General features: G+C 38.5%; 1 protein-coding gene across 2 annotated transcripts in view; it reads right to left on the bottom strand.

Moving 5' to 3' along the window:
- LOC149836424 (Chaperone DnaJ-domain superfamily protein) overlaps positions 1 to 16,701 on the bottom strand; it is a 35,503-nt gene extending 18,802 nt beyond the window's left edge. The window contains exon 1 of one of the 2 annotated variants that reach the window (XM_090005343.1): positions 15,897 to 16,701. In XM_090005343.1, the coding sequence (XP_089861469.1) occupies positions 15,897 to 16,288 (392 nt within the window). In that variant the 5' untranslated portion in view covers positions 16,289 to 16,701. The remainder of the gene's footprint in view (positions 1 to 15,896) is intronic. The other variant, XM_090005342.1, reaches the window with a different exon arrangement.
- Positions 16,702 to 20,087: the final 3,386 nt, after the last annotated feature.

Here is a 20,087-nt window from a genome sequence, read left to right as displayed (position 1 = left end):
CCCAATTACAAAAGGTTGAGAATCTTTTGGTGCAAATGCTTTGTTCTTACCAACAAAAATGATAAACTCTCCCCTAAAGTCATTCCTTGTGTGTTTTTTGGGTTATGCCGAAAACCAAAAAAATATAGGTGTTATGACATTGAAAGAAACAAATTATATGTTTCTAGAAATGTTACGTTTATTGAAAATGAAAATGGGTTTATCAAATACAATATCCAAGAAAGTTGTGAAAATATTTATGAGAGCCAAGACATACATGAGGCAAATGAGAATGTGAGGAGTCTTGATAGTATAGACCTATCTCATAATAATTTACAAACTTATGCTCGACGTACTGAAGGTCACCCACCATGTGCACTAGAAAGATACTCCCAAAACCAAGAAGAAGATCCTTCTATCCTTAGAAAATCCATAAGAATTTCAAAAGCTCCTAGTAGATTTGTATCATATGATTCTTTTGAACCAAGGTATAGATCTTGCCTAATGGTCATTCACTCGTATTCTGAATCTCAATCATATCATGAGGCTAAACATTGTCATGAATGGATTAAGGCCATGAATGACGAATTAGATGCATTAGAAAGAGCAAAAACTTGGGAGATTCAAACATTACCTAAAAGAAAAAAAACTATAGGATGCATATGGTTTTACAAGGTAAAAACCAAGTACGATGGAACATTAGAAAGATATAAGGCTAGATTAGTGGCCAAGGGATATAATCAAGAATATGGGATTGACTATGATGAGACATTTGCCCCTGTTGCTTGCATGACTACGATTAGAACCCTTATTGCTAGCATCAATCAATTTGCAATAGATTACAAAAAAGAAAGGTTGCAAAGGATAGTTTGAGATGATCCTTTTTCAGTTACATTAAGGGCATGTTTGGAAGCAAGAAAAGGTTTCATAGGAAAATATTTTTTTTCCTATGACAAGTGTTGATATGATAACTTTTCTAAATAAAAATTTTCCCTTGTTTGTGTAGCATGAGAAAAATGAGAGAGAGAGACTTGAAAATGGCGGTGGGTGGGAGAAAGATGAAGATAGAGGAAGTTCTTTCTATGGCAGCCCATGGAATGAGATGTGTTATAGGTGAATGATTGCCCTAAAGCAAAAAGAATTTTTTATAGGAAAAATTCCTCCACCCCCCCCCAGTGGAGGAATTTTTCCTATCAAAAACCAGACTTTTTAGAAATCTTTCCTTTCAAAAATTTTCTCTCGTTTGGAACGGATAGAAAAGTTATAATTTTTCTTTCCTACCTTCACTTTTCCTACTATTTTCCCACTTCCAAACGTGCCCTAAGAAAAAACAACCATAATAATGAATATGGAAATAAGTGAAAACATTTATGAGCAAGTCATTTGACATTTCCAAAAGTTAGAGGAAACAAGAGCATCAACACTTACATGCATGTATATTATATGGTTATCAATTCACAAACAACTAAAGCATGGAGGTTGGTGCAATTTCCAATCACCATTTTGTGCAGATAAATAAATCCTGGCATGCTTCCTTTATCAATAGTGAGGAAATAGAAGAAGCAGTGGGAACAGTGGAGACCATCTGGAGGTGTGGAACCGGGAGCATTTAACTGGCCTATCAAATGATAGTTACCCAAAAATGCAAAGGATGTTTATTATGATTTTTGTGTGAATGTCATAATAATGATACATTGTACAAATCTTATTCTCTATCCTCTTACCTGCATACTTATGTCACATGGGTGCGGGTGCGGGGATGCGGCACTTTAAAAAAACATGGGTGCGGGGGGGTGCAGCAAAAAAAAATCAAACCTGGGTCTGATTTGGATCCGACCCGCATCCAAACCCAATAAAACATACCCAGGGTAGGGTTTCTCGAAGTGTGCAAAGGGGACACATGTGGTGAGCAGCCACAACAGCAGACATTGATAAAAACAAAAGCTCTGAGCTACACATTTTGGTCATCCTCTTTTCCCTCCCTCACTCTCTCTCTCTCCCTCACACATGCCGAATCCCACGCTTCAAATACTTTGATACGCCCTCACCTCTCCTGCCTCTCTCTCAAAGGCCAATTCTCAAGAGAAATAACACACCCTTTCACCCATCAGGGCGCTGCTTTTTCTCTCTCTCTCTTTCGATGCCGACTCCAACTCAGAACCCCGCCTGGCTCTACTCCCTCCTCTCGGAGAAATTCTTCACACCGTGTTTTCTTCACGAGCGCTCCAAGAAGAATGAGAAGAACATCTTCTACCTCGACTGCATCACCACCATCTGCCCTCATTGCTTCTCCCAGCACCGCTCCCACTGTCTCCTCCAGGTCCCTACTTCGAATCCCTACCACTCAATTGACAATTGTCCTTCCTTCTGCACTTAATTTTGAGCTAATTGTCTTCTTTGAAACTTATCAGGTGCGGCGATACGTCTACCACGACATCATCTGGTTGGGGGATCTCGAGAAATTGATCGACTGTGCCTTCGTTCAGGTGGGTCTGTCTGCCTCTAAAAAAAACCAAATTTTCCTTCCTTCTGAACCTCCCCAAGCTGCTCACTCTCTCTCCTCGCTCGCCTTCTCCCCCCGCCGCAGGCTCCCTCTCTCTCGTTCATTTTCCGGCCACCTGATGCCGGCAAGCCTTGGATTTCCGGCCACCCGACGTCAGTCCTTCATGTGCCAGCGATGCGGCCTCCGGCCCCCTTTCAGGTGAGCTCCCTCTCGCCTCTCTCTTTCCTTGTTGTCTTCTTCTTCTTCTTCAGGCGAGCCTCCCTCGATGGGGTTTCTTTTTTTTTACATATCGGGTTTGGCTAACCAGGTGCCACACCCGCATCGCATTGCGTTGATGCGGGTGCGGCACCTGGTTAGCCAAACCCCTGTGACATAGCTGCATACCCAACCACTAGACTCTGCTTCCAAGCTATAACAGGAACCTACAGATCCCCATCACTTAATCAAACACTCTAGTTCTCCTTAAATATCAAGGGCACTATAGACCACTAACAATGGGTCGGGTCAGGGATGAGTCAGGGCTAAGCCCGACCCGCCCATATAACTAATAACTGGGTTTCAGTTCGGGTTTTGTCGGATCACAAAAATAGAATCCCAAACCCGAACCTGCATAATTTTAGAAATTTATTTTTATCATATATATATATATATATTACTCAGGTCGGGTCAGATACTCGGTAAAAAATCCGGGTCAGATCGGGTACCCGGCAAAAATCATGAACCAAACCGGACCCGCATATTGCTCGGGTCAGCACTTTCCATGCCCATACCCGGGAATTCGGGTTCAGGTCGGGTCGGGTACCCAATACAAACTGGACCTGTTGACAGCCCTAGTTCTCAGAAAACATGTATGCATTACATGACATATGGCAGGTCTAGTGTGATCTTAGATGACTTGCATCCATTCCATCACGCTTTTTCCAACTGGAAACCCAAATATATCGTAGCATCCTTAGCTTAGGAAGGCTCAGGCCAAATATGTTAAATGATTCAACCTGTTATATATCATTCAGAGTTGAAAACAAACTAGAGTTGTCAGAAAAGGATGGGAGGTACCAGCATTTACTTCTTTATTTCCAGAACAAGTTTCCCTACTACAATATAAAGTTCCTGCTGATATCCAGATGCATATCTTTCTGCAACTGCTAACATAGTAGGAGTACCTCATGGCATGACATGCATGTCTAAGTTCCACATCAATTGAGAATTTTCAGAGCAGAAGGTGTGGTTAGGTTGATTACCAAAGAAAATATTGTGGGCATCAGAATAGATAAGGCACAATGATTAAAAGTATGAAGCCTCATCATCTATTAAGCCCTAAGCATGAAATAGTCCTAAGCATGAAGTATTTACCACAGGATTAGTTTTACAAATCTGATTAGAGAAGCTGAGCAAATAAAAGTTCTCTAATGCATTATGGAAATCTCAATTCCTATCAAATCCCGTATTTGTAACTGGTGTTAGGCGTAAGTAGCCTCTACAATTTGACCATAACAAATTTCACAGCAAATTGCATAACTAATGTTGTAGCTCTGCCCAAATCCAGAATCAGGTTACCGTTAGAGGAGGTGTTTATGGAATTCCTGCCAGGATACACACAATGGAAAATGCTTTCAAATTCCCAGTGCCAAACTCACCCACAAGGTAAAAGCTGCGATTTATCCAGATACCAAAGGAAAACTCAGTGTGGCATCTTGGATCTAGCTATGCAGGCAGAATAATAGTCCATACTTGTTGAAAGACCACAGTGCAGAATGCCATAATCTTGATAAGGAATGACACTACTTCCATGTTACGACATCCAACACACTGACTCATCGTGAAGAACTATTGTGGATTTGAGGCATGAAAATGATCAATAGAGATACAAATGAAGGCAGGTATTGATGGAAAACACCCTCAAGCCAATTGGGTCAAATTGCACCATGATGATTCCTTCAATCCAAAAGGACATTCAGCAGAGTGCTAGGGGAGCATTGATAGAGACAAGCTAGAGTTTTTGGAACACTTTTGTCTGAATATAAGCAGGTTCAAGTTTAGTGGCTCAAACAACCAAAAGTATGTACACAATACTATAGATAATATATGGATGGTCCCACATTCTTGCGAATCAGTTTGGAAGATCAACAAGGTTAAGCCATCTAAAGGAAGTATTAGAGTAGCTCCAGATCCAGGATTCATTGTTAATAAGAATGTTGGAAGTAGCTACAGTTCCTGGAACCGTTGTTGATAAGAAGACTCTAGAGTCTAGACTCAAGCTCAAATGAGAAGCCTCTAGAAGATAAATGTCTACAAAGGTCGTCTCACAGAGGAAAGACTGAGAATAGAATGTCTTTCCATCAAAGAAAAGTCTACAAGGAAAAGGAGTCCACAAATGAGAAAGTGCAGCTAACGTTTCCTATTGTATTTTATCTTCTCCAATGCCTTGGTCTAAGGCTTGGGAAGCGTATGTATGAGGCCATGTAGCATGTTTATAAAGAGTGCAATAGAAACAAATCCTCATCAAGAGAGAACTGGTGAGGTTTACCGTGGACATAGGATCACACTGATACGAACCACGTAAACTGTTCTGTGTTTTTCTTCTTTATTTGTCTTCCATCTTGGTCTGATGCTCGTTTATGGTATCAAATCACGTCCCTGGGCCAACATGGCGCATTCAACCTCATTGAGTTCACAGTCCAGTGCATCAGCAGCCATATCAGAGCTAAGTTTATCTTCTCTTCTCCCTCTGTTACCTGCACTGACTACATTACAACATTTTTTGAGCACCAAGTTGTCATCGACAACTATCTTCTATGGGAATCGCAATTCATTTCCTTGCTCATCTCATATGACTCGTACTGTTTCGTCGATGGATCAAAACCATGTCCTGAAAAGTTTATTACTTATGAAGGAAAACAAATTGTCAATCCTGATTTTATATCATGGAAGCGTCAGGACCAGCATTTACTAAGCTGGATTATCTCGTCATTAATAGAAACTGTTCATACACAAGTAGTTGGCTTGAAGACTTCCTTTGAAGTCTGGGCTGCATTGAAGCCCACTCTCGTTCCTGAGTGTTACAACTCAAAGATTAGCTGCACTCTTTGAAAAAGGGTGAAAAATCTATTGATGATCTTTTTCAGAAAGCCAAGTCTATTTCACATCAATTGTTTATGGCTGGGAAACCAGCATGAAGACTATATTCTTAGAGCTTTACCTTATGAATATGATGTGTTTAGAATCAACATAACCACTTGTAGAGAGCCTACTTCAGTGTTTGAATTACACAGTTTATTATTAACTCAAGAGGTGCACCTTGCTGAATCCACTATGATCAAACACGATATTTCTCCTGAAGCTAATGCAAACCAGCGTCCACAAATAACTTCAACCATGGTCGTGGTTACAACAGAAACTTCAATCAAGGTTGGTTCAGAGGTAGAGGACGTGGACGTCAAGGAGGATTTTTTTATAATCAGCAGGGAACCTAATAACAACAACCAAACTGTTGTGTCAATATTGCGAGAAATCAAGCCACTCTGCATGTTAGTGAAGTCTCTTACAAAGAGAAAATTCAGCAGCTGATAATCCCCCTCTCGTATCATGCATCAGCCTTTAATTACTCCGATGACAGTTGGTTTCCAGATTCTGGTGTGTCTCATCACATGACACCAGACTTAAATTCTCTCACCAATCATTCAGAATATCAGGGCAGCGACACAGTGAAAGTGGGTAATGGTACAGGTTTGGCTATTTCCCACATCAGTGACTCCATCTTTTCTTATGATGGATCTAAATTTGCTTTGAGAAAAACTTTACACGTTCCTCACATTAAGAAGCAATTACTCTCGGCTCAGAAATCTACCCATGATAATGACGTAATTTTTGAATTTTATCGTTCTTTTTGTTTTGTTAAGGATCCGGCAAAGGGGAAAAAACTTCTACGAGGAATGAGTAGGAATGGACTTTATCAAGGCAATTTGAATAGCAGTAACAAGGAGACTCATGTAAGTGAGAGAACCACTATTAAACAATGACATTATCGTCTAGGCCATTCGGATAGTTCGTCAAGTTCTTCGTAAATTTAGTTTGCCATATTTTGACAAAGTAGATTCATATGTGTGTGATGCTTGCATGATGGGGAAAATCATAAACTGTTTTTTTTTATGGTGTTCGTGAAGTTTCTGAACCACTTAAGTTGATATTTGCTGATGTTTGGGGGCCAGCCCCAATCTCTGTTGTGAATGGTTTTAGATACTATATAAATTTTGTTGATGGTTTTTCAAAGTTCACATGGATTTTTATGATGAATGTGATATTTTCCAAAAATTCAAGGTGCATGTTGAAAATATTGTGGGAAAGAAAATTAAGTTCTTGCAAACTAATGGAGGGGTGAATTTAAAGCCTTACTCTTTTTTGAAAAATGCAGGCATTCGCCACAGAGTGTCTTGTCCCCATACACAGGAGCAAAATGTGACTGCCGAGAGAAAACATCTACACATTGTTGAAACCGGACTCTCGCTCATGGCTCACGGTCATGTTCCTACCCAATATTGGCCCCATGCCTTTTCCACTGCCGTTTACCTTATCAATCATTTGCCAACACCCAATATTAACCAAAAATCTCCCTTAGCTTATTCAATAAAAAACCCAACTATGAATTTTTGTGTCTTTGGGTGTGCCTGTTATCCTTACTTCAAACCTTACCACAAACATAAATTGGATTTCAAATCTTCCTTTCACATCTTTCTTGGCTACACAAAAAGTGTTTGATGAACAGACCTTCCCTTTCAACAATGTTAGGGACACAATAGCTAAACCATTGCAGTTGTTCATCTCTTCTCCAACCGTGACCATAGATGTTCCGTGTCTAATTTCTAAACCATCATTGAAACCTTCTGTTACTACCACTCCAGACCCGCTTTCCCCTAGTACAAATTCCCTCTTTCTCCAACTTCCTCCTCCAGCATCAATCTGAAAACATCGAAAGAATGGTAGATTGAGAAGGTTGTATTAGGAGACCCAAATTGATAGTATCCTTCAAATAATAAAGGATATGCTTGACAGCACCCCAGTGATCAGTAATGGGCTTGTTCATGTATTGGCAAACGCAATTGACTGCAAATGACAAGTCTGGTTGTGTAAGAGTAACATACCGTAGGGCCCCCACAACACTGTGATAGAGTGTTGGATCATGAAAAGTAGTGCCAACAGCCGATAATTGACTTGTAGATGCCATAGGAGTGTTGATGGGTTTAGCACCAAGCATGTCCGATATAATAAGTCCAAGATATATTTTCTTTGAGAGAGAAGAAGTCCTTTTCGATTACAAACAACTTCAATACCCCAAAAATAGTAAAGAGGCCCAAGGTCCTTCAACACAAAGCATTGATTGAGCTTGCTTGTTAAAGTCTGGACACAAGTGTTGGAGTTGTCAATAACAAAATTGTCATCATCATAAACAAGAACATAAGCAACAACTGTTGGTGTCATCAGAATGAACAAGGAGGCATCAGTATGAGACTCTGTAAATCCGTATGAGAGGAGAGTGGTACTTAAGGTTTGATACCAAGCACAGAGTGCTTGTTTAAGCCTGGAAAGAGCCTTATTTAGACGACACACATAGTTGAAAAACTTTGGATCCCGAAACCCTAAAGGTTGATCCATATAGTGTTGGACATTATGGGTTAAGGGTCCAACCCATAGTCTGACCCGGTTTGACACAGCCATTAGTGGGTCACATTAGTGGCCAAATAATGGGGTTAGTGGGTGGGAGTTACGTGAATGTGGAGAGACCACATTCACGTAACTGCCTTATTTCCCCATTATATAAAGGGTTAGGAGGCTGCGAAGATGATGAGTGTTCGTAGCATTTCCCTGCCAAAATACTGTTCCGCATTCGGACGTTGCGGAAAGGGTCCTGCTCACCGTCGACTTAAGGCCTGGGCTCATTGTGGGCGTCGACCGGCTGAGGAGAACGCCGAACTTCCTACACAAACTATGGCGAATTCAGGTACGCTCCCTGTCAATGTTGATTTTACAGGGTATCGCCAACATTAGGTTATGGGCCCACTTATTATTCACCTTTTCTCAGACAAGCATAGTTGAGTCATTATCGTTCCACTTTGGTGAAAACGATAATACTCATAATTGCTCTGTCTCTTCAATTCTCAAAGAATTGACTTCAGTTGGTGAAACTAGCAGATCATGTAACCAGAGGCAATTCAGCACTGTACCTTTGGGTACGAACATGCTTCATGAGCTGGAATACACATCTACTATCACACCCTGTGTAAATTTGGAACACAACGACCTACCTTTGGGTAGAATCGATGTTTCATAAATTCACACACAATCATAATTAACGAATCTTAATACGGTCCAAAGAATCCTTAATTAATACGACTCAGATCACTTTGGTGATTACATGAATCGATCAATCAAGATCTTTTACCGAAAATCTTATTCGTATTATGAAGCACGCTCATGCACACATTTTAATGCATGTATATTCATGACATAATATCAGTTCATACTTCAACAAAAATGCATAAACTAATTGTCATAAATTTAGTTACAATTCATGCTTAAAATCATCATGCATAACTTAACCAACGCAAAATACATGAATTAACATGCATAAGTCATGCATTATTCAAAATAAATATTTTATAAAGCATGAAAAATAACAAAAACATGTTCATATGGGTAAAACCCAAGGTCCTCAAGTAGGAACCGATCTAAAAACACTCTGAACCGGTCTGAAACCGCCCCGAACCGGTCATCTATGGGTCTGAACCGGTTCTAAACCTTATAAACCGATACTTAATATGAACAAAAGTTCATAAAACCCTATAACCGTATGCCAAAATCCTTGTTTGTGACCCACTAATGGTTGTGTCAAACCGGGTTGGACCCTTAACCCATAATGTCCAACATTCTCCCACTTGACCCATTGACACCAAAAGTGTACTAAATCGAGGTGTATACCGTTATCTCGATTTAATTCTTTATGTGGGTTCACATGTCACCCTTTATCAAAAGGATGAATCGTATGAGTCAAGGAAATATGACATTTCATAAAGGAGTGTTCATATCCTTGACTCATACGATTCATCCTTGTGATAAAGGGTGGCATGTGAATCCACATAAAGAATTAAATCGAGATAACGGTATACACCTCGATTTAGTACACTTTTGGTGTCAATGGGTCAAGTGGGAGAATGTTGAACATTATGGGTTAAGGGTCCAACCCATAGTCTGACTCGGTTTGACACAGCCATTAGTGGGTCACATTAGTGGCCAAATAATGGGGTTAGTGGGTGGGAGTTACGTGAATGTAGAGAGACCACATTCACGTAACTGCCTTATTTCCCCATTATATAAAGGGTTAGGAGGCTGCGAAGATGATGAGTGTTCGTAGCATTAACCTGCCAAAATACTGTTCCGCATTCGAACGCTGCGGAAAGGGTCCTGCTCACCGTCAACTTAAGGCCTGGGCTCATTGTGGGCGTCGACCGGCTAAGGAAAACGCCGAACTTCCTACACGAACTATGGCGAATTCAGGTACGCTCTGTTAGAAAGTGGCTTTGAATACTTTAGGTTCGATAATGAACCCATACACATGCACATTAAGTGCAAATATACTCACTCAAGGGAACAACACAAGCACATCATGTGCTAATACATAAACCCATAAAAAGGGTAAATATGACATAAAGTCATAAGTTGAATATTATTGAAGAAAAAGGAAGAAGGGGGTAAAAACCCTATACAATGGAGCATAAGCTCCTCCAAGGAGTGAAGAATACAAAGGGGGCAAGCCCCTATTTATAAGCACAAAAGGGACCACCTTGGGGGCTCCCAAGGGAGACGTTGGAGAGCCCCCAACGGTCATATTTGTGACCGTTGGGGGCTCTCAACGTCTCTATTGGGAGGCCCCCAATGTGGTATGAATACGAAAAATAAAAAATAAAAAACAAAAATTTAAAGGAAAAATTACAATGCATATTCCAATTGGAATATGCATAAAATGACAAATTACAAGAATACCCTTGAGGGTATTTTAGAAAGATAAAATATATATATTTATATATATATATAAATAGAGATACGTATACATATATATATATGTATACGTATCTTTATATATATATATATATATATATATATATATGTACAATTAAGGATTATATTTCAACAAATATGTGTAGGAGTACACATATTTTAACACCCCCCTCAATCTTGCGGGGAAACGAAAAGATTGAAAAAAGGGCAAGACTCCAAGAGGCTTCGGCAATGATGCAATTGAAACTTGAAAATGCCTTCCTCCAATAGTCTTCAAATGGTGAACACATTTCCCGAACCATCCAGGGTACTTCTCTTTGTCCTATCTCTAAGTTCTTGTGGAATAACAACAAAGAACAAGTAAAAAATATCTTTGCACTTTACTCAAATGGAACATTCCTAACAAGGTGCAAAAATGTATGCATAATAGGATAATTACTTTAGCATGAAAAGAAAATTTAGAAAACCAAAGTTTCAAAAATCAAATATCATGTTAAAGAGTGAGCGGAAACGAATTGCAAGAATGCAAGAATGCATAATGCATTCATAAGGTCCAACATTGGACAAACACAACCCCATAATGGGGAATAACAAAATGGTTCACTAAGGGACACCACAATAAGCCTACGAAGAGGCATAGGCTACATATGCTTTATTGAATGAGGGCCTAAAAGGCCATAATGAGCATATCATATACTATCATAAAATGAATTAACACTTAAAGAAATCATTAATGACCATGCTCCAAACATACTTTAGTTAAAATGAACACAATAGTTCAAAAGGTTTTTAAAAGAACACGGATATAAATGTTTAAAGGCATGACGAATATGATTTTCAATAAGAGGGGCTTTATAAAGGTATATTTAACACGCATAATAGAGTTTTTCACATCTTTAGGGAGAAGATTTATGTCAAACAAATGTCATAAATAAGAAGCATGATTTGACTAAGTATATTAAAATGTTCACCCTAGATTCAAAAATGAATATCATTTGAGACAAAAGACTCATTGTGCATATCAAAAAGTCGTCGAAAAACTGAAAGCACTTAATATATAGATTAAATGCTACAATATCAATTTGATTTAAAAACATATCATGGATATGATTTACTTAAAAACCCAAGTTATGAATGAAATTTTTGCAATTTTCAATAATAGTTCATCAACTACAAGCAACTACCTCATTAGTCCTCTAAAACCCACAAATCAAGTGTATAAGCTACTAGATCAAGAATATAAATATAATGTCATTAAAGGCCAAATAACACACACAAAGGTGTGCAAAAGAACCTCTTGTCTACATGTAATAATACTTGAAATGAGTGTATCAACGATAAGAACAAGAGAATACACGCCAACATGGACTAAAAGCATCTCTTGTCTATGTAAAAATACACTCAAGACCAAGTATGTTCAGCTAGTAGAACAAGAGTAACAAGCTAACCATGGGCTAAAAACATAATACATCTCTTGTCTACATAAAATGGCACTTGAATTGAGTGAAAGAAGCCAACAATGGGCATACATCTCAGCGACTAGAACAAGGACACAAATGACAACATGGACTAAAGATCACACACCATGGTGTGAATCAACGTGCCTTGTCTACATATGATAACACTCAAGACAAGTGTGTTTAGCTACTAGAACACGAGAAATAAAGCCAACAAAGGGCTATCAACACACAAAGGTGTAATAAAATTCTTGTCTACATATGATGACACTTAGATAAGGGTTATAAAAGGAGAAGACTTTTGAGGCAATAAAACTTGTAATGACAAACATATAAATAAAACCTTGAATTAATAGAACAATAAGAAGAATACCCGTAACAACAATGTTTTGGAATAAATGTGTGAATATACACACACCAAGAATACTTGTGCACAAAAGCACAAAACACAAATGTGCAAATGCACTCATAAGATTTATAAACAATAAAAGGTTGGGCAATAATCCCAAAAACCTTGATTTTAATATACCTTAAAACATTTAAGGTTTCAAACATCATATATCCATTACATTTATATATAAATAAGAGCATCCATAAAATCAATGGCCAAAAACAAACGAGTGACACACTCATAATTAGAGATCATATACCAAATTAATTTAGAGTCCCAAGGTACCCATAACTCACCTCAATCACCATCTATAATATGGCAAGTGGACAATCTAAAATGACATAACACAAGGTGCCCATAACTCACCTCAACAACCATCTTTAATATAATAATAAGGCCATAAGAAAAAGATTGATGCATCATATAACATTGATGGATAGAAGATAAAATGCCATAAAAAGACAATGAACTCTTAGGGAAAACATTTTCCAAATATGTGATTTTTACAAAGAGGGCCAATTCAAAGGTCCAAATTAATCACAATAATATGTCATATAACAATAATGTTGCATATATACGAAATTATGTTCAATCATGATCATTATATAAAAAAAGGACTTTAATAAACACAACATGAAATATTTAAGCTATGTCATGTGTGAGAAAGGAATTGGAATAATCCAAAAAACAAATCAGCCCTTTATAATTTGCAATTATACGTATACCAAGATGTAAAATGGTAATAATCTTAAAAGTGCAAATTTATGACAACATGTACCAAGATATTGCGGAATGATAAAATAAACAATCTTACAAGTCCATTAAAAAGACAAACACAAGCCCTAAAGAAGGCAATAAAAACATCTCTTTATTGAAAAGATAGTATCATGAGAAAATGTCTATGAATAGACAATACGCATACAAGCATGAATACTTTATAAAAGAAGTGTACGAAGACACTCTCACAACACTTGAACAAAATACGAAAAAAAAACGTAATAACATCAAACATGCAATAATGCATGTATTTCATAAAAGATGCAAATGCTTGAGACTCTCAAGCTTTAATGTAATTTAAGGCAAAGAAGACCATATTATGGTCAATGTAGGCATCCTTAGAGATACAATCAAGAGGTTTTTGAAACCTTATGTGAAAAATACAAAATCCGTTTATAAAGTTGCATCATTAGAAGAAAAATCAAAAAATAAATGAAATCTTTTATACCAAAGGATGCAATAGATACACTATTCATTCTATATAGTGTGGGAAATTCCCTTTAAAAAATCTTTTACAATGGTTCGAACAACCTATTTATCAAAAATCCTTTAAATAAACCAAAAACATTGAAATATCTTTTAGGAGTTCTCATAAATAGTTATCATTAACAAGAACTACTTAGGATTCATAACAAAGATTTAGATGTGAGAGATTCTTATACAAGAATTATATCAAGATTTTCAAAAAAAAACATGCACTAAAATCCATAAACAAGAGAGGAACTTAAAACAAATTAGGCTTTATACGAGAGAAAAGAGTTTTAAACAAAGATCATTAATCAAGACATCATATATAATTTAAAAGTTAATTTATAGGTTAATCATGAAATACTTATGTAAACATCATAAATCCCACATAATTGAAAACAATTTTAACAACATAAATTATTATTATATGTGATGAGGAATCGATAAATATATAGCCAAGAATTATATATTTGAACAATAAACAAGTTTACCAAATTTAAAAGTAGATATTTTAAAATATACGAACACGCGAAATGAGAAAGGAAATGATTCAACTTATCAAAAACACTAAATGTGCAAGAAAAATAGTTTCATAATGCAAAATATGTTAAGAAAAGAGATACATACCGAAAACTTCTAAAAAAAGAGAGGAACAATGAATACTTCATCATTTCTTGAGCACCACGCTTTCCGTTGCGCCAAGAGACAACCTCATCGTAACTGAGCTTTGATACCATGTTAGAAAGTGGCTTTAAATACTTTAGGTTCGATAATGAACCCATACACATGCACATTAAGTGCAAATATACCCACTCAAGGGAACAACACAAGCACATCATGTGCTAATACATAAACCCATAAAAGGGGTAAATATGACATAAAGTCATAAGTTGAATATTATTGAAGAAAAAGGAAAAAGGAGATAAAAACCCTATACAATGGAGCATAAGCTCCTCCAAGGAGTGAAGAATACAAAGGGAGCAAGCCCCTATTTATAAGCACAAAAGGGACCACCTTGGGGGCTCCCAAGGGAGACGTTGGAGAGCCCCCAACGGTCACATTTGTGACCGTTGGGGGCTCCCAACGTCTCTATTGGGAGGCCCCCAATGTGGTATGAATACGAAAAATAAAAAATAAAAAACAGAAATTTAAAGGAAAAATTACAATGAATATTCCAATTGGAATATGCGTAAAATGATAAATTACAAGAATACCTTTGAGGGTATTTTAGGAAGATAATATATATATATATATATATATAGAGAGAGAGAGAGATACGTATACATATATATATATATGTATACGTATCTTTATATATATATGTACAATTAAGGATTATATTTCAACAAATATGTGTAGGAGTACACATATTTTAACACGCTCCCTGTCCATGTTGATTTTATAGGGTATCGCCAACATATAGACCTCTTCACTAAGGGACCCATGTAGAAAAGCATTGTTTTCATCCAATTGATAGATAGACCAATTTTGGCTAAGAGTAACAGTCAACACAACTGAATGGTTCGAGGTTTGACAACAGGACTAAACGTTTCAAAATAGTTAATTCCTTCCTCCTGATGAAATCCCTTGGCAACTAAGCAGACTTTATACCGTTCAAGAGGGCCATCTACCTGTCTTTTAATAAGATAAATCCATTTGCAACCAATAATATTTTGAGACGGGTGAGGGGTACGAGGGACCATGTATGATTCTGATGCAGGGCCATGAACTCCACTTGCATAGCATCACACCAGTAGTGGGCTTGCTTAAAGGAAGTGGGTTCAACATTGGTACACAGTTCAGTTAGGAGAGCAATCAGAAGAGGATACTTAGTGACTTGAAACAAATGAGGTTAAATGTGTCATCTTGGGCACGTGTCACCATAGGAGGAGTTCGGTGAGGGGACGGTGGAGGAAGAGTTGGTAGGTTTGGTGAGACAGAAGGATGGAGCTCCAAGAAACAACATGTTGTTGCTCGGTCAAGCACCGAGGCCTAGTATAGTGCCGTTGTCAATGATACTGCGAGGTATCGTGGGTTTAGTCTTTATTCCAAGAATTGGGAGTTCCTATCAAGAAGCCACCAATCCTATGGTGTAACAACGTCAGTGCCACATAGCTCGTTGCCAATCCAGTCTTGCATAGTCGCAGCAAGCATACTTCTCAAGATCAATGAAACGAGTCACCCATTTCAGGAAAAGGAAGATAAAACCGGAAAAAAACAACTGCCAGACTCCCATTATTAACCGAAACACCAAAACTCATCAAGAATTCACCTGGCAAATGCGACGTTAAGCAGGAAACCGCGCCTCGTCGCGAACCGAAACAGGAAGTCCAAATCAAACCAAGGGTTTCTCCCAGAACTCCGTCCGCTTCTTGGCCTATACTCCTTACTGTATGTTGCACCATACCCACCTCCCGAATAAGGCCCACCATCATAGAAGGATCCCCCACTTCTCAAATTGTAGCTCGCGCGCTTGCGGTCGTCGATCAACACGTCGTAGGCCTCCGATACCTGCTTGAATCTGTGAGTTGCCCTGTCCCTGACCTCTCTGGAGGACTGGACGTGCCTATCTGGGTGCAGTTTCAGGGCCAATTTCCTGAAAGATTCCTTGATCTCTTTCTTGGTTGCGTTCCTCTTCAGACCAAGGATTTCATAGTAATCCATCTCCTGCACAAAGGGAGGGAATGAAGGAAGGAATCGGATTTCATGGTCTTTGGGGATTCCCCAATTCTGAGGATTGTGGTTTTCTTCCTTCTTTCTTTTGTTTGAGATGTTGGTGTTGAGCTGACAAAGAAGGGTGTTCTTCTTCTCTGGGGACAAAGTTACCTGTTGGTGCCTGAGAAACTCACACGTGGCTAAATCTGGTCCCTAGAAAAGATGGATTACGTGTGTCCTCATAACTTGCAACGCGTCGGCCAATGGTGCGCTCAACAGGGCTATGGGCAAGTCGGGTTTGGACCTTGGTGTCCAAAAATTTCGTAGATCTTTGCTTGGATTTGGATCTGGCCATAGCGAGGGGGGATATGGATTTGATAGAGCAAAAAGGAGCACCTTCGGAAGTGGGAAAAGATAGAAAAAATGTATGAAAAAGAAAAAGGTATAATTTACTTAATTATTCCAAACAAGAGAAAAAATTTCACCTTACAATGTTTTTAAGAATCTAAATTTCAAATGACAAGCTTCTCTCCCTTTCTTCGTTTTTCGCATGTCATGCAAACAAAAAGAGAATTCTTTCCATATGAGATTTCTTTTCCCATTTGCAAATATGGCCTTGAGTCAGAAAATTGAGAAGTGCAGGAAATGACGCAAACAGCATAAACAAAATGTTTGAAAAGATGTCTTAATGTGTGAATTGTGAAGTATGAAGCTTTTTATTAGCATAAGTAGAGACAATTAAGAAGTGATGACAACGTATATTAATATAAACAGAAGCAGATGAATCTTGTGCTTTTACTTCCAACATCAAAGAAGAATGGTTTCATATTGAAAAAGTAAGCTTTTCATTATTTAGATGCTTGAAGATCATTTTTTTTATGAGGAACCTAACCAAGTCACTTAAGGGGCTCGCCTCTGTCACAACCATTCAGCCTTACTCACGTACCCAACTGTGACAAAGCAACAGTAGCCGCTATGTGCCAGCAGCTTGACACACGGCCCCTGCTGACCACATCTATCTAACTATTACCATTTGTTAAACCACAAACCCCTCATCGATTCTACATTATCATCACTCATGTTCTCAACAGGTTTTCAAATGATCAACTACAGCACTCAAGAACAGCTTACAGACTTTTGTTTTTTATCTCACTTGTACCATAAGATGTGCTTACTAGAAAAACTCATCGACCATAATTTATTGTCGATCTTCTCACCATCGATGTTTGGCCTTGCAAAAATAGTTATAAATTTTTACTTGTTGGAGACCATAAAAACCCTAGTTTCTATGAAACCCAAGCTTTGCTTTTATACTATGCTCATATAGAAATCTGCCTATTTTATAACATCTCATATATAATTGTGCGAAGAGATGAAAATATGATATTCATTCTCTTATTTGCATGAGATTTCAAATCACTTGAATGCAACCAAGCAAAATCTGGATGGATCTTCCAAATGATTAGTTAATAGTGCAATCATAACCGAGTTCCTGACCAGACCCGAGACCAGCATTAGCTTGTCATGGACCGATTCAACACTCATAGTTGGATATATCCGGTAGGGGGTCCTTGTCTTGGTTGGACATGTGCATCAATCCCATGTGCCTAAGGGCGAGTCTCAACGATCAGATTCAGTGATCGGCCAAGTACCTTGCAAAATGTACTGGATCCAATCATTGGCAGCCATGCCTCAGACCTTCTCTCCTCCATCCAAAGGGGATGGGAGCATGGCGGTCGATAATTGGACTTAACATGTTGTAGGGTACTCGGTCCGATCACTGTAGCATGCCTAGTCTCTGTTTATGTTACACCAAGTGACGTCCAACCATAATGGTTGGACATCAGTTGGGTACCCAACCTGAGATGGTCTGGGTCTCTTCTTTCCTTCTTTTTCTTTTTTTTTAAAGGCAATATGGGGTTAGGCAGACCCCTACCAGTTATTGAATGTACCACCGGGTTTTGAACTTGCAACGTCCCACCACAAGGAGACATGCACTGACAACTCCTATCAACCATGCGTAACCCCGGTTGGTGGGTCTCTGCTCTCTAGGTAGCCGAAAACCTGATAGAACTTGGAGGCTGAAACAATACTTTAATATTGAAGCTGTTTCGGCTCAGCCCGTTTACCGATTGAGCTTAAAGGACCCAACCTGACATGAGCTAGCTGAACACAGCCCAATGAATCCCTGGACTGAAGCCCAAACCCAACAAGGTCTAGGTTGTGCTTTTGGCTGGTTAGGGCATGGATCGGCCGAGCCGCTGGCGGATATCCACCCCTTACATAATACCAAAAAAATCCAATCATTTATTCGGGTAGACAGCTCTTTCTTCTTCTTTTTTCAGACCTCGTTTTTTAAAACTTATTATTTCTCTGTCAATGTTGAGTATTTTGTGTTCTTTTATGAAGGAATTGCCAAATAGTTTTCCTTTTTCTTTGGTGGGTGAGGTTGGTGATGAATAAATCTATACATGCTCTTACACATTTGATCCTATTCAGACCCGGTTATAATAGAATATGGACCGGTTAGAGAGGATCAAGTAAACTTGTTGCATCTGATCTGTGAGGTTATGGACCTTGAAAAAGACCGCGTATTTCACGTAATTCTCATAATTAACAGAAGAAATGTCTTTTTTTTTGTTGTTGTTGGATAATCCAAGGGAAAAAAACCATCACCGACCGCACCTTGGCTGGCTTCCGATTGGTAAAACCCTTAAGGTCCCCCCCGTTTCACCGAGGAGTACACCCAGCTTCGACGGCAAGGGAAGCCACCCGTCGGAATTTTCAGTCCCTCTAACCAAAATGCATGCAGTCATATGAACTCTTCTAGCCCAAGTCATTGATAATCGCGGGCTTTGTGGTCTTTTCATCTTGGCTAACCTTGAGTCCAATAGGGTTAGAGAAACTAGCCTGGAAAGTCCTTGAATGATAATATTGCCTTAAAGGTCCTTTACCATGCTATTATTTAAAAGACGTTACATAAATTTTTAAATAAACTCATGTAAAGGAGCTTAGCGGAGACGAACAACCCTTGATCATACTTGGCTTGCTAACATTACACGGCCCGAACCGCTACTAACAGCTTGGTTCATTTACCAGCCCTAGTTCTGTACCTTCATTATTACCAAATATTAAAACTCTACAAAGATGCTAATTAATTGCCAAGTTTATAAAGCATGAATAGATAAAACTTCAAAAAAAAAAAAACAATCACATTTATGTAAAAACCCTAAAATCCAAATTGCACCCTATCAAGTGGGTTGACGGTTAGGCGACTTGGTTCTAGAGCAAGCCAACCTACCGATTTGATAGCATGTAATGTCGACAAGTCGGTGGCATTCAACAAAGTAACCAATGGATTTTCTGTGACCATGTCCCATGAAGTAGATAAAAAGTTTACAAACAGTAGGAAAACCAAATTAAAGGAAGGAAAAAATTACAATATTCAACGTGTCGTGATTCCAGAAAGTCGTACTTTCCAATTTTACCTCTAAAGGGGAGCACAGATTGGCATAAACTTTAGAAGAATCTTTTGGGTAGTCGAAATCAACGCAGCTCTTTGGCTGCGTGCAAGAACTGGTAGCTGGAATGGAAGTTGTATTTGGGGTCTAAATTTAGCCAAACTACTCCGGCAAAGATCATATGAGAGAATGATCGTTAGAAAGGTAGTTAATGAAAATGAGAAAGGAGGTGAGACAGTTCATTTTGTATTTGCACTGAAGCCCTGAACTGACAACTACAAGAATCGATGGCTTCTACTCTTCCAAATAAGTAGACTCATGCCCACACATTGCCAAGGGCCACCTTA

This window comes from Nuphar pumila, chromosome 5, assembly GCF_984573655.1.
Source record: "Nuphar pumila chromosome 5, dmNupPumi1.hap1.1, whole genome shotgun sequence".
Lineage (NCBI taxonomy): Eukaryota > Viridiplantae > Streptophyta > Magnoliopsida > Nymphaeales > Nymphaeaceae > Nuphar > Nuphar pumila.
Note: the sequence above shows the minus strand (reverse complement) of the source record. Positions and strands in the feature narration are given on the sequence as shown.